Source organism: Aulonocara stuartgranti (assembly GCF_965226115.1).
Source record: "Aulonocara stuartgranti genome assembly, chromosome: 4".
In the NCBI taxonomy this organism is placed as follows: domain Eukaryota; kingdom Metazoa; phylum Chordata; class Actinopteri; order Cichliformes; family Cichlidae; genus Aulonocara; species Aulonocara stuartgranti.
The window spans coordinates 35223537-35243907 of record NC_138942.1 but is presented as its reverse complement, the minus strand read 5'-3'; the positions used below and the strand labels follow the sequence as shown (position 1 = coordinate 35243907).

General features: G+C 39.2%; 1 protein-coding gene across 1 annotated transcript; it reads right to left on the bottom strand.

Moving 5' to 3' along the window:
* Nucleotides 1–18671: 18671 nt before the first annotated feature.
* On the bottom strand, nt 18672–20371 carry LOC309704545 (ferritin, middle subunit). Its single transcript, XM_082529765.1, has 4 exons — nt 20241–20371; nt 19490–19636; nt 19187–19312; nt 18672–19082 (listed from the first exon to the last, which is right to left on the bottom strand). Exons 1-4 carry the CDS (start codon nt 20340–20342, stop codon nt 18927–18929), a joined length of 531 nt encoding a protein of 176 aa, XP_082385891.1. The 5' UTR covers nt 20343–20371; the 3' UTR covers nt 18672–18926.

Here is a 20371-nt window from a genome sequence, read left to right as displayed (position 1 = left end):
AGGGGGAGAGTGACACCGGTGGCGCGAGTTTCCTCGATGCACGTTTCGTTCTTTACTGCCTGCGCTTTGAACCACGTCAGGAGAGGAAGAGCAGATACTCCAGCGAAGATTTGGTTTTGGCATTGGTGGGGACGGAATATTCAACCACCGAACCCTGCCCTGTTTCTTTTTTTCTTTTTTTTCCTTTTTGTTTTTGCTTCTTAATAAAAAAAAGGAGAAATATACTTGCCTACATATGCTATTCTACCTGCTTTTAAACCATTTAAAATCACAATTCATATTTTTACTTTTGAATTATATAATGTTAAATTACTATTAAACAAATGACTGACGAAGTATTTTAGAGTTTAGTTCACTTCAGCCATATTTCATATAAATCAGGTATCATACAAAAATAAAAATAGCTTCAAATACAGTCATGACAATAAAAGAATTTGACTTTAAGGACTTAACAACATTACTTCAGTTACACCAACATCTCTTATTAGCACTAAGGGAACACTGAATGACCTGCTGGGTTTTGTCCATAAAACTACTCATCTAAGATTACCACAAAGTAAAAGATCTCTCAGCAAAATTATGCAACATTTTAGGCACTACTGCCCCGATTAACTCAGTGAGCTGGGATTTTTTATTCCAAACATAAACTACTGTTACAGCAACAGACATGGACTACTGGTGTCCCACACAGCAACTCAATGTCCACTATGTGAAGCAGCCACACACATGCCTGCTCCTCTCGTTAGCTGAGATAAACTGCTGGCATATTGGTTTTACATCTATACTGTCCAGCCTCTCCTGGTGGACACACAGCAGCATTGTTTAATCTCTTTTGAGTCATTGTTAACCTTACCCATCTTTTTAGTCTTCTGAGAGCACTGAAGCTTCTTACAGCCTCAGTACCTGCGTTTTATCCTCAGATTAAAAGTATTATTGTGTGCTTGATGTGCCTCAGCTTTGGCCCTGGCTCCTCCCCTCTGACTGCACTAGGACATATTGTCATCTGACAAAATAACACATGGATTCGTGCCATATAAAAAGTGAGACATGTCAATTCAGATTCTTTGTCAAACATACACTAATGAATCAATTTACATCAGCAGCCTAACAATTGTCATGATAATAAATACTAGTTAATCTACAGCACCAACTCATCAGTCACCTGTGACCTCGCCTCTCCACCTCTGAGCTACAACATGGCAGAGCTGCCTCTGTCACCTGATGAATAACAGTGAGACATTCCACATACATGCAGTCACACATGTGCTTCAAATACAGTCATGAACCAACAAGTCATCATTTCACCTGTGATCTTGTGTCACCATTACTCTCTGAGCTTTGTGTTGGTTCTTCTGTCACCTGACAAATAGGACATACATGACAATAAGAATAAAATGTGGAGCTGCTTCAGTGTTTCTGTCAATTTGTGCAGATCTTGACTCGTCAGTAATGTTTGTGCTGAGTGCATTTTTAAAACAATTTGTGCAAACTTCACTACAAAGTGGATATTTGCACAATCATGACTACCTCATGACATTTTTTCTCAAAAATTAACCCTATGAATATGTCAGTGCCATTAGGATGAAATTATTGTGTCACCAACATTTAACGTTAGACATATAATTTTACATCACGCAGGACCTGTCATGGTCCTGTCACATCAACACCGTGGTGAAAAAGGCCCGTCAGCGTCTCTACCACCTCAGACGCTTGAGAGACTTCCAACTGCCCTCCAAGGTGCTCAGGAACTTTTACTCGTGCACCATAGAGAGCATCCTGGCGGGAAACATCTTAACCTGGTTCGGGAACAGCACCATGCAGGACAGACGAGCTCTACAGAGGGTTGTGCGGTCAGCTGAGCGCACCATCCGCTCCGAGCTCCCTGACCTGCACTCAATCTACAGCAGGCGGTGCTGGACCAAGGCCAGGAAGATGGTGAAGGACCTCAGCCATCCCAACAACAGACTGTTCTCTCTGTTGAGGTCAGGAAAGCGATTCCGCTCCCTGAAGACCAACACAGAGAGACTGAGGAGGAGCTTCTTCCCGCAGGCGATACGGTCTCTCAATCACACCACCACACAGTACTGACCCACACATATGGTTCTTACACACACACTGGACTTTCTGGACATTGTCTTCACTTCATCACTTAAATCACTTTAAGCATATTTGCACTGCACAAGACATAATGTGGATTGCACAACACTGGTCACTATATTCTTCATTTCCAGTTAATACTTGTACAGCTGCTGTTATTGTGTGTATATTTATTTATATTTCTTCATACATTCTTATATAGTTCTATATTGTGTATTGTGTATTTTGTTGTACAGTTATTTTATTTTCAACTTTAATTTATATATTTATCTTTATCTTATTCTCCCAGTTAAATTTACCCTTCATTCTAATTTGTGTTGTACAGTTATTTCATTTTTAACCTTAATTTATATTTTATTCCTTCCTAGTTAAATTTACCCTTTTTAATTTTTCATATTTATTTCCTATCTTATTCATAGCCTTTTTTTTCTTTAGGTCACGAGCAGTTATATAAGCATTTCACTGCATATCGTACTGTGTATGACTGTGTACGTGACAAATAAAATTTGAATTTGATTTGAATTTGATTTAACAGCCTCTGTAAACTAATATCCTGGCTGCTCGAGGCTGCAGTTTTCTCTGACAGTTTCAATCAAAATTAGAAATGCTGCTCTGAGACTGAGAGAACTAATAGTGCTGCCTGTTGTGCAGTTAGTTTCCAAAACACGTTCTTCATGGTTACATACAGTTTTAGACTGATGTGGGCCAAAGCCTAGCACAGCCTGTAACGTTATTATGACACATTTTATGAGTGAACTTGGCTTTAAGTGACTTGAAGGTTTCTTTGAAAAATACTTTCTTATATCCAGGTTCTTCCTCTTTGCTGCCGTCCTCCTCTCCTCCTGGCAGCGCAGGTTTGCCGCTGCTAGAACTAAACAGAGCTCCCTGAAAGGCTCAGCCAATCACATTGGCCATATTTGTCACATGACGTAGGACTCCAGTAGAGAACGTAATTTAACTCTTTCTGCACCGCTGGGTGAATGAGACGTCGACAGATGTTTTTTTCTTTATATCGGGTTTGATTTTCTTTACTCGAAGAGATCAAATTATTGGTGGAGACAATTCAATAATCGCTGGATATTAGTGGGGACATGTCCCTTCCGTCCATGCCAAATCTACGCCCTCGGCCCAGCCAGTACCACTCACTCAACTGAGGGATCTAAAACTCTACACAGATGATCTAAAAACACAAAACCTCTACACACTTCTAACATGCACATTTACACAACTAAATGGCAGTATTAACGAAAAGAAAAACATTCAACAAATCCCTTTAAACCTTAACACAAACAAAAGGAAGCATCTCTATGGACAAAGAAACCCCTCCACTTGGTTTGACCTGCTGATGCCATGTGTGACATCATCAGGACTTTAAAATGAGGAAATGCCAGGTGGGCGTTTCCCCACACCTGACCCTCATGGAGACTGAAAAGACAAACAAAGTAAGTATGAACAAATGACTTAATCTGTAACATAATAAAATATAAAGAAACATGTACCTGAGTATTTGTCTTAATTTGCAGCATGTTTGATTTGCCGGCAACAAAACGCTTCCACAAACAAACCCGGGATAGTGAGTGAAGCAATGTTACATGACAAACAGCAAATCATAGCAAATACATAGAAACAGAATAATGTGTACAATGTGCAAAAAAAAAAAAAAGGTAAACGCATATGGGACAAATGGAGAGCATTGCAACTGCTCCTCCACTTTGTCACAAAGAGCCTCCGGGCCAGAACTCGCAGACTGAGAGAGCTTCGTCCATCAGGCTGTCAGGATGCTGACCATCTCTGAATCGAGAAAGGGGGCCCAAGGGTACGTCTTTCGCCATCTTACAGTGCTGTGATTGCAGCCGTTCAGCACATTGTTCATTCAGTGGTGCTAGTTTCCTTCACTGTGCAAATGTACTGTTTATAAGGTTGTGGAAACCTGCAGTCAGCTGAGACTGAAGAAGTCACTTGGATGAGTGACAAAATGTTTCTCCCACTGAAAATGTCCAGATGAACAGAATCAACCTTTTGGAATTTACTTACCTGGATGATTGAGCACGCTTCAAGACATTATTTTATTTTAAAATATAAACTAAACCAAATATTATCTATTAATATTAATAGAACTTTCACTTTTGTGAGACAGAACTATTTTGAATTTGGGGATAAACCCCATAAGTTGCTAGCCAGACAACTAAAGAAACTAGAAAATGATAGAGCGATTCATAAAATCAGAACAAGTAACGGAAATCTGGTCACATCACACAAAGATATTAACGATAACTTTAGACAGTTTTATGAATCCCTCTATACTTCTCATCCCACTGCAGGGCCTAATGAAATGCAGGAATTTTTAGATAAATGTGATCTTCCTGTGTTAGACCAGACAAATGCCAATATTTTGAACGCTAAGATCACAATTGAAGAAATTACAAAATCTATCGGATTACTAAAAAACAACAAGAGTCCAGGCCCTGATGGGTTAGGGAATGAGTTTTATAAATACTTTAAGATCAAATTAAGTCCATATCTATTTAAATTATATAACCATGCATACAAAATGAGCACCCTACCTCCAACATTGAATGAAGCAACTATTATAGTACTTCCAAAAAAAGGCAAAGCATTGGAGGAAGTGGGATCATATAGACCTATTTCTCTATTAAATTCTGATCAAAAAATTCTGGCTAAAATACTAGCGAGTAGACTTAATACAGTAATAGATAAATTGGTGCATTCAGACCAAACAGGTTTCATTCCAAACAGGAGTTCTTTTAATAATCTTCGACGTCTATTTAATATAATCTATTCCCCCAAGGTACAACAGGACCTACTTATACTTAGCTTGGATGCCGAAAAGGCATTCGATCATGTGGAGTGGTCCTACCTCTTTGCAGTCCTAGAAAAATTTCAACTGGGACAAGATTTCATCTCTTGGATAAAACTACTTTATAATAATCCCACAGCCAGAATTCTTACAAATCAGACATTATCAACTCAGTTTAAACTCAGCAGAGGTACAAGACAAGGATGCGCTCTTAGTCCATTATTATTTGCCCTGGCTTTGGAACCCTTAGCACAGACAATTCGAACTCATATGGATATACACGGTTATGATACAACATACACTTCTAATTCTATATCGCTCTATGCTGACGACATATTATTATACATAACAAAACCATTAATATCCCTCCCAGCAATTCTCTCCGTGATTGATAAATTCAGTACTTTCGCAGGCTACAAGATTAACTGGGGAAAAAGCGAAATACTGCCCATTAAATTAGAGAATAAACAATGGCTTACATCTTTCCCATTTAAAATAACCTATGAAAAAATCACTTACTTGGGCATTACAATACCAAAAAAACACAGCTCCCTAATGAAAGAGAATTTTCTTCCCTTACTGGAGAAACTTAAAAATAACATTCAGTACTGGAGGACACTTCCTATTTCTTTAATAGGGAGAGTGAATTCAATAAGAATGGTATTCCTCCCGCAGTATTTGTATCTGGTTCAAAACATCCCAATTTTCTTGCCCAAATCTTTTTTTAAAAAGATGGACGCCATCATTATGCCATTTATATGGAATTATAAAACACATAGAATAAAAAAAGACCACCTATGCAAACATAGATCCCTTGGTGGACTTACACTACCTAACTTTATGTACTACTACTGGGCATCAAATTTAAGAATAATTTCCCTTCTATTGGATGACACAGCAATACTCCCTAACGGCTTACAGATGGAGCGGGAGGATTGCCTTCCTTACTGTGTTGGTGGAATACTACTCTCTCCTATTCTTTTGACAAACTCATATTACAATTCGAATCCAGTGATTTATAATACCGTACAAATTTGGAGACAAATAATTAAGCACTTCAAATTGAAAAAACTATCAATGTGTACATCCATTACAGCTAACCCCTCTTTCCTTCCATCATGTGTAGACGGAGCTTTCAATATATGGCAGGAATTGGGAATTTGTAAATTAAAAGATTTATACCTAAATGATACTTTTATGTCATTCCAACATTTAAAAGATAGATTTGGATTGCCTCACAGTCATTTTTTTAGATATCTTCAACTAAGAGACTATATCCGTACATACCTGCCACAATTTGAAAACATATCGTCCGATCCTTTGGACAGATGTCTTAGTGATGGAAGGGGGTTTGAACAGAGAATTTCATTATTTTATAATTCAATACAGGAGATGAGTATACCTTCAACTACTTCAATCAAAGAGGAGTGGGAAAAAGATTTTGGGACTCTCCTATCAGAAGATTTCTGGCAGGAGGCCTTACACAACATAAATACGCCTTTTATTAATTCCCGTCACTGTTTAATTCAGTACAAAATTATACACAGACTACACTATTCAAGGGAAAAACTTCACAAAATGTATCCAGAGTGTTCCCCCCTTTGTGAAAAATGCAAGATACACTATGGAAATCTGTTACATTGTTTTGCACTATGTCCAAGGCTTCAGGGTTTTTGGTATGATATTTTTACTTATATGTCTAATATTTTTAAAAGTAAGATTGAACCAAATCCGACAGTAATCATCTTTGGGATTTCCAACGAAACACAAAATTTACAACACTCTCAAAAAAGGTTTATGGCATATGCTTTGATTATTGCAAAGAAATTGATCCTGCAGCTTTGGAAAGGCAATGAGACTCCTGTATTAAAAATGTGGCTTACTGAACTTATAAACACTCTTCACCTTGAAAAAATAAGATATAGTATGAATGACAATGTAAAAGATTTTGAATTAATCTGGCACCCTTTACTTATATACCTTGGGAAAATATAAAACTTTGTTGTTACTTGTTTCTCTTCCCGACAGCCGGGGTATTGGGACCCCTTATGGGTGACTGCGGGTTTTTTTTTTTTTTTTTTTTTTTTTTTTTGTTGGTGTTGTTTAATTATTTGCCTTGTTAGTTTAGAGAAAAAAAAGGAGCATAAGCTATGTTATGTCAATTTGTAAAAACTACAATCATGATACTTGCTCTCAATAAAAATATTTGAAACGACATTATTTTATTAATATTTTTGAAATGATAGCAGCACAAACGAAATTTTTTGCAGCACAAACGTTTGATACCACTTTTGTTGGATTTGAAGAAGGTGGGGGGGCAACATCACTCACATCAGCAAGTTCATTAAACCAAGCTGTGGGTTAGATGATAAAACCCCGGAGCAGACAGATCCATTCATTATTTCAATAGCAGACTGGAACAAGAGCTGTTGACACATGTTGACCCAACTTCAACTCGTGTTCTTAATGAACCTACTTTAAGATTCCCACTTCGTTGATCTGCTCCAGAATAAAATATTGCTTGTGAGGAAACAATAGTCAATACATCTTTGAAGAGTACAACGTTCAAAGAAAGGAGACAGGCCGGTGGTGTCGGTGTCAAAGTCGATAAATGTTTTAACACAGGCATGATGTTTTACTGTACATGCATCCTGTTGTTGATGGGAACAACGTCAGTGAGAATAAAAACGGGAAAAGAAAATATCACTTTGGGCCCCACTACTATCACGCTAGCATAGATCTACATTCTGCTTAGATAGTTTTTTTTTTTTTGATGAGATGTTTGCGAGCCACTTTTAATTTTAAAATTGATTATAATTATTTATTAGATTGATTGGTACCTTACACCCCACACAGCTTAGAGAAAAGATACATTGGCTTTCTGAATGAAAGTACATTTAAATTTTGATCTATAAAATTATGTAAAAATATGTTTTATTCCTTAAAAGGGTAAAGGAGACACAAATGTCTGATGGACTCCAGGTCCATGGGAGCTTTTATTAGGAAACACATGTTTAGAAAATTAATAACCTTCTTTTTGTTTTGTTTTTTTAAATAAGTTAAATAAATAACAGAAATGTTTCCTGGATAATCGCTTCTTCAGGTGTGAGGTGCTTAATTCTTATTTTAACCGCTTCATATATTAAAGCTTTTATTCGAACCGAGCGCCATCTCTTGGTGACATTCTGCAATTGAGTCAAAGGGGAGATTTTAGAGTGGAAAATAGATGTCCCTTTGAAACTGTCTTTGGATGCATTACTTTGAGAAATCATCAAAAGACTGTTTCGTTTCATTTAACATTCAAATCAAAGTTTTAAACTTTTAAATTGATCTAATGACCCAAGTCTATAATATAGTGTTGTGCCTCTACTGTAGCAGGTGGTGTGCAGATGATCTACGGAAAATAAGGTCATTAAATAGAATTAAAAAAAAATGCTTCATGCAGTTTTTAATTCTTTGCATGTCATTTTGTTTTAAACAATTGGTGTTCTATGATGTTGGCTTCACATTTTTGATTCATGATACTTTCATGATCAGTTTGATGTTAATTTTGTCTTTGAACAGTGAGATTTATTCATCACACACACGGTTTCATATATATATGATATATATATATATATATATATATATATATATATATATATATATATATATATATATATATATATATATATATATATATATATATATATCAGTTCCACTTGCACTTCAGCTACAAGGCAAGGCAAGGCAAATTTATTTGTATAGCACAATTCAACAACAAGGTGATTCAAAGTGCTTTACAGAGACATTAGAAACAAAAACAAATAAAAAGCATGATTTAAAATTGATTAAAACAAGCAAACAAACTAAACACACACATTTCACACCTATTCGCGCGATCGGAACCCTTATCGTAAGGGGAGCTACCAGTCCTTCTGTGGACGAGCTACTTTCTATTTTAAATTCCCTGAATTTAAAGTACTCTCTAGACCCAGTCTAGACCCAGTTGGGGAGCTACCCAGAGCTCTAATCCCACTTAACAAACAAACAAACAAACAAACAAACAAACAAACAAACAAACAAACAAAACAGTATATAAAATCAAAACAGATAAAATCAGAAATAGATAAGATCAGTAGTTAGTGTAAGTTTTGAAATTTAAGCTTAAAGTGTGGATTTGGTGCTTTATTCAAATGCAGCTGAGAACAGGTGAGTCTTCAACCTGGATTTAAATAAACTGAGTGTTTCAGCTGATCTGAGGCTTTCTGGGAGTTTGTTCCAGATATAAGGAGCATAAAAGCTGAATGCAGCTTCTCCGTGTCTGGTTCTGAGTGTCTACAATCAACGGATTTCAGGTCGTGTACCAGAGGAGGAAAATAGTAGCACATTATATATATAAAAATATATAAATAAATATATTTATTTATTTATTTATTTATTACAGGTCTGTGTGTGTTTGTGTGTGTGCATTTCTTAAGTCACCAGTTCATCATTTCTGCAAACAAACATTGCTGCTCAGTTTTTTTTCAGATTTTTAGATTTTTGCCACAAAGAAACTATCATTTTAATTAATTTATTTATTTTTTCAGTTTTATTGGAGAGAAGGCCAACATTTCCTTAGCAGATCTCTTAGAACACAGCCATAAATTAAAGGACGGAAGAAAGTGCAACCATTTCATTTTGGTGAGAACTGTTCCTCTAAAATGTGATTTTGGTGCTGGTATGATCAAATTAATTATATCATCTAGAAAGCATGCAGGGCTTGCAATCATTGAAATACTAAAAACATCATAAAATTTAGCCTTTGTAGTAATAAAAACATAAAGGCTTATCAGTTCCACTTGCACTTCAGCTACAATCAACGGATTTCAGGTCGTGTACCAGAGGAGGAAAATAGTAGCACATTATACAGCCTGGATATGGAAATAATTTTTTATTTGCATAAAAGAAGAAGAGAGAGTAGTAAAGTGGAAAACTACTGCTTCCTGTCCCCCTCTTCATGTTTCTGAAGTACAATCACTGTGGCGATGACTTCAAAGTGTCTTTGTGCTGGGGTTCACCTTTGCTTTGTGTTCATACATAAATGCTAAGATAAACATCATACGTGTGACCTCATTAGGATAGTGATATTTGTTGTGTTGTAGCCTAGAGATTTATATTGTTAAATGGTAATTTGAGACAATGGGTTGGGAAGTAACAAAGTACAAATACTTTGTTACTGTACTCAAGAAGAATTTTCAGGTATCTGTACTTTACTCCCTACTTTTTAAGTAAATATCTCCAATGTCTACTTCTGAGATTTAAATTTTTTTTAACTGCTTTAGGTTCAATGTATCAGCATCTATATTGCTTATACTAGTGGATTAAAGTGGGCTGGAGTGAATACAGGTGTCCGTAAGTTCTTGTCACGTGACTTCTAGCTAGCCCTACAGAGGATGAGTGAGCATGGACTAATATCAAATGCAGCATTTCTATCAGCTCAACAACAAACATCAGTTACATTATTCATATGTTGCATGGGAATGATCTACAGCTTAGTGCAGGTTAGGTTGTTGTACTGTGATGGATTTACAGTAAAGCACAGTTTTGACTGGTGCACAGTGGCTGTGACGCTCATGGTCAGTGTTAGATTATATCGCGTGCAGCAGTGATGATTTTGCCTTTAGGCTGATGTTGCTTAAATTCATTCATTGAATTCAACTTATTAAGATCAAAGAGTTGTGTTGACAGATTTCTTTCATTACCAACCACAGTATTTCTTTATCATGTAGAGAAAACTGTTGAAGTTACACTTCTTTTTCTGATATTGAAATAGCTCACAAATGAAATGTGCAGTTAAACTACTCTACACTGACAGAAAGAAGATTTTCACTGGTGGTGTGTGAGTGGCCCGTGATCAGTTTGACATCTCCGACTTAAACAGTATGCTGCTGGGATGGAAATCATGAAACATCTGTGTGCATCTTGTTGGATTCAGTTATGTAAATCCAAAGAGACCAGTAAACCTCAGGTAAACAATAGCAGCAGATCAGCTGATCACAGCATGTATACAGGATTCAGTTCAAGGAGACAGATTATTGTAAGTTGCCCATTAACTACTTAGTATTGACATATGTTTCTCTGTTTCTCTAAATTACAATAGAAACACATTAGAAGCCTCACAGTCAGTGTGACAGGAAACACGAAACAGAGGCACAGTTTTAGAAACTCGTGTAATGTGTACAATATGGAGTTTGAGTTTGGGCACAATTCAGAGAGGTGTACTGTTTTCCCTCCTTGTAAATCTCACATTTGATGATGGACCACAGGTTCTCAATGGGGTTCAGATCAGGTGAACAAGGAGGCCATGTCATTAGTTTTTCTTCTTTTATACCCTTTCTTGCAGCCACGCTGTGGAGTACTTGGACGCGTGTGATGGAGCATTGTCCTGCATGAAAATCATGTTTTTCTTGAAGGATGCAGACTTCTTCCTGTACCACTGCTTGAAGAAGGTGTCTTCCAGAAACTGGCAGTAGGACTGGGAGTTGAGCTTGACTCCATCCTCAACCCGAAAAGGCCCCACAAGCTCATCTTTGATGATACCAGCCCAAACCAGTACTCCACCTCCACCTTGCTGGCGTCTGAGTGGGACTGGAGCTCTCTGCCCTTTACCAATCCAGCCACGGGCCCATCCATCTGGCCCATCAAGACTCACTCTCATTTCATCAGTCCATAAAACCTTAGAAAAACCAGTCTTGAGATATTTCTTGGCCCAGTCTTGACGTTTCAGCTTGTGTGTCTTGTTCAGTGGTGGTCGTCTTTCAGCCTTTCTTACCTTGGCCATGTCTCTGAGTATTGCACACCTTGTGCTTTTGGGCACTCCAGTGATGTTGCAGCTCTGAAATATGGCCAAACTGGTGGCAAGTGGCATCTTGGCAGCTGCACGCTTGACTTTTCTCAGTTCATGGGCAGTTATTTTGCGCCTTGGTTTTTCCACACGCTTCTTGCGACCCTGTTGACTATTTTGAATGAAACGCTTGATTGTTCGATGATCACGCTTCAGAAGCTTTGCAATTTTGAGACTGCTGCATCCCTCTGCAAGATATCTCACTATTTTTGACTTTTCTGAGCCTGTCAAGTCCTTCTTTTGACCCATTTTGCCAAAGGAAAGGACGTTGCCTAATAATTATGCACACCTGATATAGGGTGTTGATGTCATTAGACCACACCCCTTCTCATTACAGAGATGCACATCACCTAATATGCTTAATTGGTAGTAGGCTTTCGAGCCTATACAGCTTGGAGTAAGACAACATGCATGAAGAGGATGATGTGGACAAAATACTCATTTGCCTAATAATTCTGCACTCCCTGTATACATGTGTGCGTATTAAGGACTTGGATAATTGATAAATGGATAAAGAATAAACCATAAAATGAAACAATGATCTTTTTTGAGTGTTTATTTTTAAACAGGATAAAAGTACTAAATTAAAAACATATATAACAGCTGCTGGTTATGCTTCTAATTTCTGGTTGATATTGTAGTATTTTATCACACTGGATGTCCAAACTTGGTGAGGCGACTTTAGGTATGAATACGTATTAAATTTGAGTCCATTTGATTATATACCACCAATTCACAATAATTATTATATATAATAAATAAAAGACCTTAAAATAATAGCGACAAAACCCTACCAATAAAATAATCCCCTATGAGCAACCACTTGGGGATGGTGGGATGGAAAAACTCCCTTTTAAGAAACCTTCGGCAGAATGTGGCTCAAGGACGGGCAAATGGTTGAAGATGGTTGAAGATTTCAACAATGTTATCTGTTGTGTTTCAGTGGTACATTGTTACCAGATGTTACTTTATCCTGTTAAATCCCAGCTTTTCAGTCAGGACAACGTTTTCCAAAGACATAAGCACAAACCAAAATCATTGTGCAGATTAACAGCAGTACATTTGTCAGGTTTGTGATGGATCATCCCATTTTTGTTTTATAATCGCATTAAATCAAATTTGTACTTGGTTTATAACCATGTGATCTGTCCATGCAGGAGTGATTGGTACTAAAAGTGGGCCCATGTATAACTGTGCAGACATTTCCTAACACATCATGAGTGATTTACCATGAATGATTGATTAAAAACACATCTGTGAAAACATTACTGATAAACTTCATGTAATATTACGTTAAAGCAAATGTAAATTTATTATTAAAACAAGAATGTTTCAATCTGACCACAAACTTTTGAGCAGTCGTGTGTTTTGTGTACATGTGTCTGTATCTGATCAGGATTTTTTTGTTGTGTCTATCATCAAAAATCAAGATGAAGTGTTTTCACTCTGATGTCAAACTCTGCCTAACAAGTCCACTTTATTGCGTGCTCATTTTCTCATTTTACTGGCTCACAGGTGTCTGACTTTATGCATGCTTCCTGATCTGTCACGCTCATCAGTGGCTCATGGATGTCTGTACTTGACCACAGAGGCAGAGCATCGTTCAATCCTGCCAGCTGCCTATCTAGGGAGCATTTCAAGGATGACAGACTCCACTTTCTCTGCAGCAAGACAGCTCATAACGTTTTAACAGTGTCTCCCTGTCCTCATACTTCTATATCATCTTCTATAATAGAGAACTATCATTGCAATCTACACTACAGCTCAGAAGTTTGAAGTCCATTAAAAACGTCTTATTTTGAAAAAATACTAAAATTCTTATTCATATTTTGCAAATCTGTCAAAAATATAAAGAAATGTCAATGAGTAAAACTCACATTGGGGGGGAAGAAAGAAAAAAACAAACAAACAAAAAAACAAAACACCTGGGTCACCTGTATGGAGAAAAAAAACAGAAGAGAAAGCAAACAACAAAGAGCAACATAATAAAAAAAAAAACGGCACCATGACAATAAATTAGCTAGCAGTAGATATCAGTAGATACTAAATAATAAACGATATTGTGCAGCACGCAAGATAGACAGCGCACAATGTGCTTTGAGGCAGCAGCCAAGAAAGCTGTAGTCCGCGTCTGTGAATACCCGTGTGTACACCTGTGTGCATACCTGTGTGGATCAGCATGCTTGCATTCCAAAGGTTTCTCCATGTAACGATCTGCTAGGGAGTGTGGGGGGGCCACAGCCCCGTCCCCCAGGGTATGAAGCAGGCATGGAGGAGATCAAAACTCCAGACATCCAGAGGCCCCCAAAACACAAGAGACCAAGGAAGACCAACAGAGGGGCAGCTGCGCCACTGTCCCAGAAAGAGCTGAGGAGAGTCCCAGATGAGGGCTCACTCAGCAGCCGCGGAGCAGAAGCCAGGGGGAGTTGCAGTGACGCGCCCGTGAGCTCCGCCGGCAGCCAGCCGTGCCTGAGTGACCAAGCCCCAGGCCGAGAGGCCGGGGGCACCCCACCTCCGAAGTGGCCCGAGCGAGCCCCAGGCTCCAGGCCCCGATAAGCGGCCGCCAAGGAGTGAGCCGGTGTGTACCCGGACGCCCATCCCCGGACACCAAGAACCACCAACGCACCGATGTCTGAGGGAGTCCGCCACTGGCAGGGGAAGTGGTGGTAGGGGGAGATAGGCCTCCAAACCTTGGAGGGCCTGAGATGTCCCCAGAGAGGTGGCGTCTGATACCCAACCTGACATATAGACACAGACATACAGGCACACACAGACACAAACATCCATTCCCACCCTCATGCTCTCATATGCACTCACTCCACACTCAACCAACGTGGAGACAGACATAAAGAGACGCTGTACACACGATCACACTCCCCAAGCGTACTCTACAAACCGGGTCTAGGTACCCTTGCCCCTGGAGGGGGGAACTGCACCCAGGTGGTGTTACCCTTTTCCCTGCGGTGGGGGGAGGCAGACCGCCCCGACTCCGCAACAGCAGGGAGGCCCCACACTCCAGACCGCAGTCGGACGGCCAACTCCTCCTAGCCCCCCCGCTCCAGCAGGTCGCAGAGAACGGGGTGAGAGAAGACTCTAAACCTCCCTCCACCCGCTCATTGTAGTGTTGATGCATGTGTGTTCTAAGGTGCATTTAAAACCCAGGAGGGCATGGAGCTACCTGCCAGAGAGCAGCAGGTAAGCGCATGGTCCCTCCTGCTAGCCCTCAATGTCTACGTGTATTCATTTTTTTCTTCCTAATGTCATTAAAACAAATTTGCACATTTGTATAATAACAGTTGGACCTACAGATCTATTAAGCTTTCGGTTTTTTCTCAGTGTCACACATGGAATAGTTTTCATCTCTTTCAATCAGAAAGCTCAAATCTTTAACCAGATCTTTGTTTCTTTGAATCATTCCCATATTTTTCACCTCCTGTAATATAATTATAGTTAACCAGGTCTGAGCTACTTTGATCTGCAGTGACCTCGGGGGCTTGGATACCTATTTTTTATTTTCACAGGTGCAGAGCCTTTTCTACAAAATTACAATTACAATTATTTAATTATCAGTTAAACCCACGGATTAACTTTCAGTTCTTACAGTAAGAATCCTCCAACAACCTTTTGTAAGAAACATGTTTTTGTCTTTCTTCAATTTTGAGACCAACTGAACCCACAAACCTGAAGCTCCAGACCCCAAACTAACCAAATGTAATGTTTCCTTAATCAGCACAGTCATTTTAGCTCTTGGTGTGTGATGTCTACTCACAGTTTTGGTGCTTGCTTCTTCGACTTGATCCACGATCGTCTCCACAGCATCTCTCTGCTGTTTCCTCTCTCCTCATGCTTCTCTTCATGCGTCCTGTCCTCAGATATAATCCAACCAGCTGCCTCCTTGTTTCCAGCTTGACTTGTTTAGCAGAATTTCCAGTTAAGATAAATCCAGAAAAGTTGTCCTGCTTCAAAAGCTCCTCCAGCTGCCTGTCTTGTTGTCCTCCTCTTCTTTTGCATTTTTGTATTTGTATTTTTTGGACTTCATGTTGCCATGACAACATATCACAGAGCATTATGGTAGATTAAATCAGGGGCTTCTGTCCTCCTGCAGAACTGTTGGTGATGTCGTGGGGATTTAAAGTTGTGTTCGTGAGGTTTATCTTTAAACTCACTGATCCTGCAAGAGCAGGAATTAAACTACAAACCTTCATAGTCCCCATCAGTACTGTTCATTCTGCTCTGCAGCAGTGGTCACAGGGGCAGCTTTGAGTAGTTTAAGCACGTTTTTATGACATGTTTATGAACAGCTGTCTGCTCTGATGTTTACTGGGTCCTTGAACGTGTCATGTTGACGTCCTGGAGTAACACAAACACACAAACCTGTTTTATTCTGAATAAATGTGTGAGATGGCCCTCAGGCCTCTATGTCCAGGTCCAGGTTTGGGGGCTTCTTGTATTAGGGGAGTATTAGTTAGAGCAGTGTTGAGGCTGTATTTGGCCTCTCTCAGTCTTTCAGGGCATTCGGGCTTATTTGAATGTTGTTTGCTTTGCACAGCACAGATACACACACTACACATTACTACTGAACTGACAACACATTTTTGTTGTTGTTTTACTTTTTTTTAAATAAATGTGCTTTTTAGTTGATGTGTGATGTCCATCTTTTGTGGTGTCCATCATTTTGGCTGATCAAAAATCTTCATAGTGTCACTACAGGCCAAGGTAATGCCATCCATGGTAAGTATCTGGTTAGATGCTATGTTTTTAAGAATTTTAGGGTTAGTTTTGTCTGAATTCAAAGCAGAAAATTAGAGGCCATCCAGGCCTTCATGTCTATAAGACATGTCCTATTTGTGTCATCTGACTTCATAGATAACCATAACTGGGTATCAGCTGCATTGCATTGGAAATGCATCCTGTGTCTTCTAATAACACTTCTTAATGGGAGTAGGATTATGTAAAAAGGTCCCAGGAGAAAGGCAGCTGGCTTGAAATGAGAGGATGCTAATCTTTAGTTATATCATGCATCTATATTAAAAGTCTGGAAATCTGAACAGAACATTTAAAATCCAAATGCAACTTAACTGAAGAGTAAAAGAGTGGACAAGCTCAAAATGTAACAACCCTCAACTTCTGTCTCTTCCAGGACTCTCACTGAGTGACTGCATATAGCCTAAGAGCAAGCACTCATAGCAAGCAACATTGAAGGGAAATCTCCCTTTTAACAGGAAACAGCTTTGGCAGCCAGAGAGAGATACTTTCATTCTTGTAGAAAGATTATGCCATCTCAAGAGCAACAGAAGCAGGAATCGTCAGAGACACAAAGCACCGGACCTCCCCTGCAAAGTGCTCGGAGCTAAACTCTCCTTCTCTCCCCTTACTAGGAGTTTCTGCTGTTGACCCACTAGAGGGCAGGCTTTTGCCATGAGCAGGCCAGGAATGAACATATTTGTTGACACATCTATTCAATTACTTACAGCAAGAATGACTACGACCTGTCCTATAACATCAACCTCAGAAATAATCCGAGGGACAGAATACTCAGTTACGTTGCAATAGGTTTAGGCAGCTGGGGTACTCTCATGATGCACTGAGTGTTTCTTCTTCCAGTCAGCTTTTTAGTCACTATGTGTTTATACATCTCTCGATATTTAATTATTAGTTATGTATAATATCTGGCTCTCTTCCATAGCGTGTCGTGTCCCGATTTCCTCCCGTCACCTCCAACCAGTCGTGGCAAATGGCGACTCCTCCATAGCCTGGTTCTGATGGAGGTTTCTTCCTGTTAAAAGGGAGTTTTTCCTTCCCAATATTGCCAAAGCGCTTGCTCTTAGGGGGTCATTTGATTGTTGGGTGTTCTCTGTTTCCTCTGTATTATCGTAGGCTCTTTACCTTACAACATAAAGTCAGAATTTTAATCATGGATACTTTCCAAAACATGGGTATAAAACTGAGCAAATACCTGGATTTCAAGAGTGAGAGAGGATTTCTTTGTGATGTGATTTTATTTCTAGATAACATTAATACAAGTGAATAAAATGACTACAAATCTTTTTTTGAGTATATTTAGTTCCTGAAAATAAATAATTTGAAAAAATGTTTAGTTTTGTTATTACTGAATAAGGCACAACAAGGTACATAAAGTTTTTTTTCAGGGTGTAATAAAAAACACCTTTAGCTCATTTTAGATTTTACTTGCTATAAAGAAGGAAATGATTTCACTCTGCAGTATGGAGTGTCTCCAGTAGATGGCGATGGTGCATTACAAAAGTAATGTTAATAACAAGGCAATGATTTGTGCCAAATTAAATAAACCCACCAAAAATTTATAGCAAGACATTGGATCACATGTCCACGTGATTCCATATTTTCAAGTTAATTATTGGCTGTTATATTAAGATGTTTACATGAACCAATATAATTGTGCTGTTTGGGATGTGTGGTGCTTCATGGATCAGATTCTTTGTCATTGTGCTTTAAGAACAACACAAATTGTATGCAAGTGAAAAGAGCGCACTGTTAAGATATATATACACACACACACACACACACACACACACACACACACACACACACACACACACACACACACACACACACGAGATTGTTTGCCTGCCTTAGGCTGCTGAATAGGTGTACCAGATAAAGTAGGTCAAGTTGAGACTTCACTGGGGAGAAAACCAAAAGATATCCAGTAACATTTACATCTGATATGGTCTTGTTTGTATTTGGTCCCAATGTGTACAAATATTAACTCACACACCTGAGACGACCTTTGTCAACGCCATAATCTGACAAAGTCGACAAGGTAAAGAAGCAGTGATTTATTTAGTCTTTAGACCAACTGCTTGAACTAATCAGTAAAATGAGTCACAGATGCAGACAGACCAAAGATCCAGCTCAAAAGGTTTATTCAGATGAACAGATCAGAAACATTTCCAAATGTCAGACAGCTTAGAAGCAGAGCCATACCCTGATAACATCCATCGCTCCATGTGACATTTCACACAAACACCACAACATACAAGAACTGATGCCAGCTTTAAAGTGAGGAAATCAGGAAAGAAATCAGCTGGAGCAGAAGTGAGTTTACTTCAAAGCCTGTGTTGTTAACATGCTGACTCCAGGCTCACTTCTACGTCTCAGCATTTAGCTCTTGTCACCCAGAGTGTGCTTGTCAAACAGGTACTCTGCCATCTTGTTGTTGTGGGCATCCATGCGGGTGAGGTTAGTGATGTGGTCACCCAGCTTCTTGATGGACTTCACCTGCTCATCCAGGTAGTGGCTCTCCAGGAAGTCACACAGCTGGGAAAACAAACTACAGTTAACATTTGATGATTTGTCAAACATACACAGCATCAACTAGTTCAGTCTTTAATCCCAAACTCTTCCCTCCAACTCCCACTTACATGAGGGTCATTATGCTGAGAAGCCAGCTTGTGCAGGTCCAGCAGAGCCTGGTTGACATTCTTCTCCAGCTGCAGAGCACACTGCATGGCCTCCAGCCCGCTGCCCCACTCGTCACGCTCTGGTTTCTGCACAACAAACAATTCTGTTAGAGACTGAACACTTGTTTTAAGCTCTGTATACACATTACACACTAACGCTAACAACAAGAGAACAAGTGTCATAACACTGCTCATTAATCCCAGTTTCTGTGTTAGAGACACAGTCAGGTATGTCACAGCAGGACTGGTTCAGTTTGTACACACCTTGATGTCCTGGAGTAAGACGCGACCTCCTCTCTTGTTCTGGAAGGACAGCAGCTTGTCAGCGTGCTCCCTCTCCTCATGGCTGTTCTCCTTGAAGAAGTGGGAGAAGCCTGGCAGGGCCACATCATCACGGTCAAAGTAGAAGGCCTGACAAATCAGACACAGGTTATTAGTACACAGCACCAATTCTTCTGCAAATACAGCATCGTGACAAACAGTTATGGAGACAGACATGATTCATGATGGACAGTTCAGCTGGTTTAGACCGAGGTAACTGCTGAACTCGAGACTAAGACCCCACTCTGCTGCTAGTTCAACAATTCAAACTTGACACCCACCAACACAGAATCTTGCACTGTGCAGGGTTGCTGCAAGTATGAGTGGAGCAGCAAATGCTCTCCAGGTCTGTTGTCCATTAAACATACAATTAACTGAGAAAAATATATAACTGTCAAAACATCTGTTGAAATTTCATGATTCAGTTTCACATTGTGACCTTTAAACTTTCACCTAAGAGCACAAGTCAATATCTAACACTGTTAAAAAATAATCTGTCATTTGTTAAAAAGCTGCATTAACACAATACATCTTAGTGTGCTACAATTACATCCCTGTTCTAGCGCCATTTAACCTTAATATTCATAATAAAATGATTTTACATTTAAACAGCACACAGTGCCGTCATTTCAAAATAGTAAACATTCCTCAGAAAAGAGTCTGCTTTGATGATGGACTCTTTCTGTGTTCTCACCATAGAAGTGTAGGTGTAAGACGCAAACAGCTCCATGTTCACCATCCGGTTGATGGCGGCCTCGCAGTCGCGGTGGTAGTTCTGACGCACTTGGGACTCCATTTCGGCTGGCGTTTCTTGTGCTTTTTATT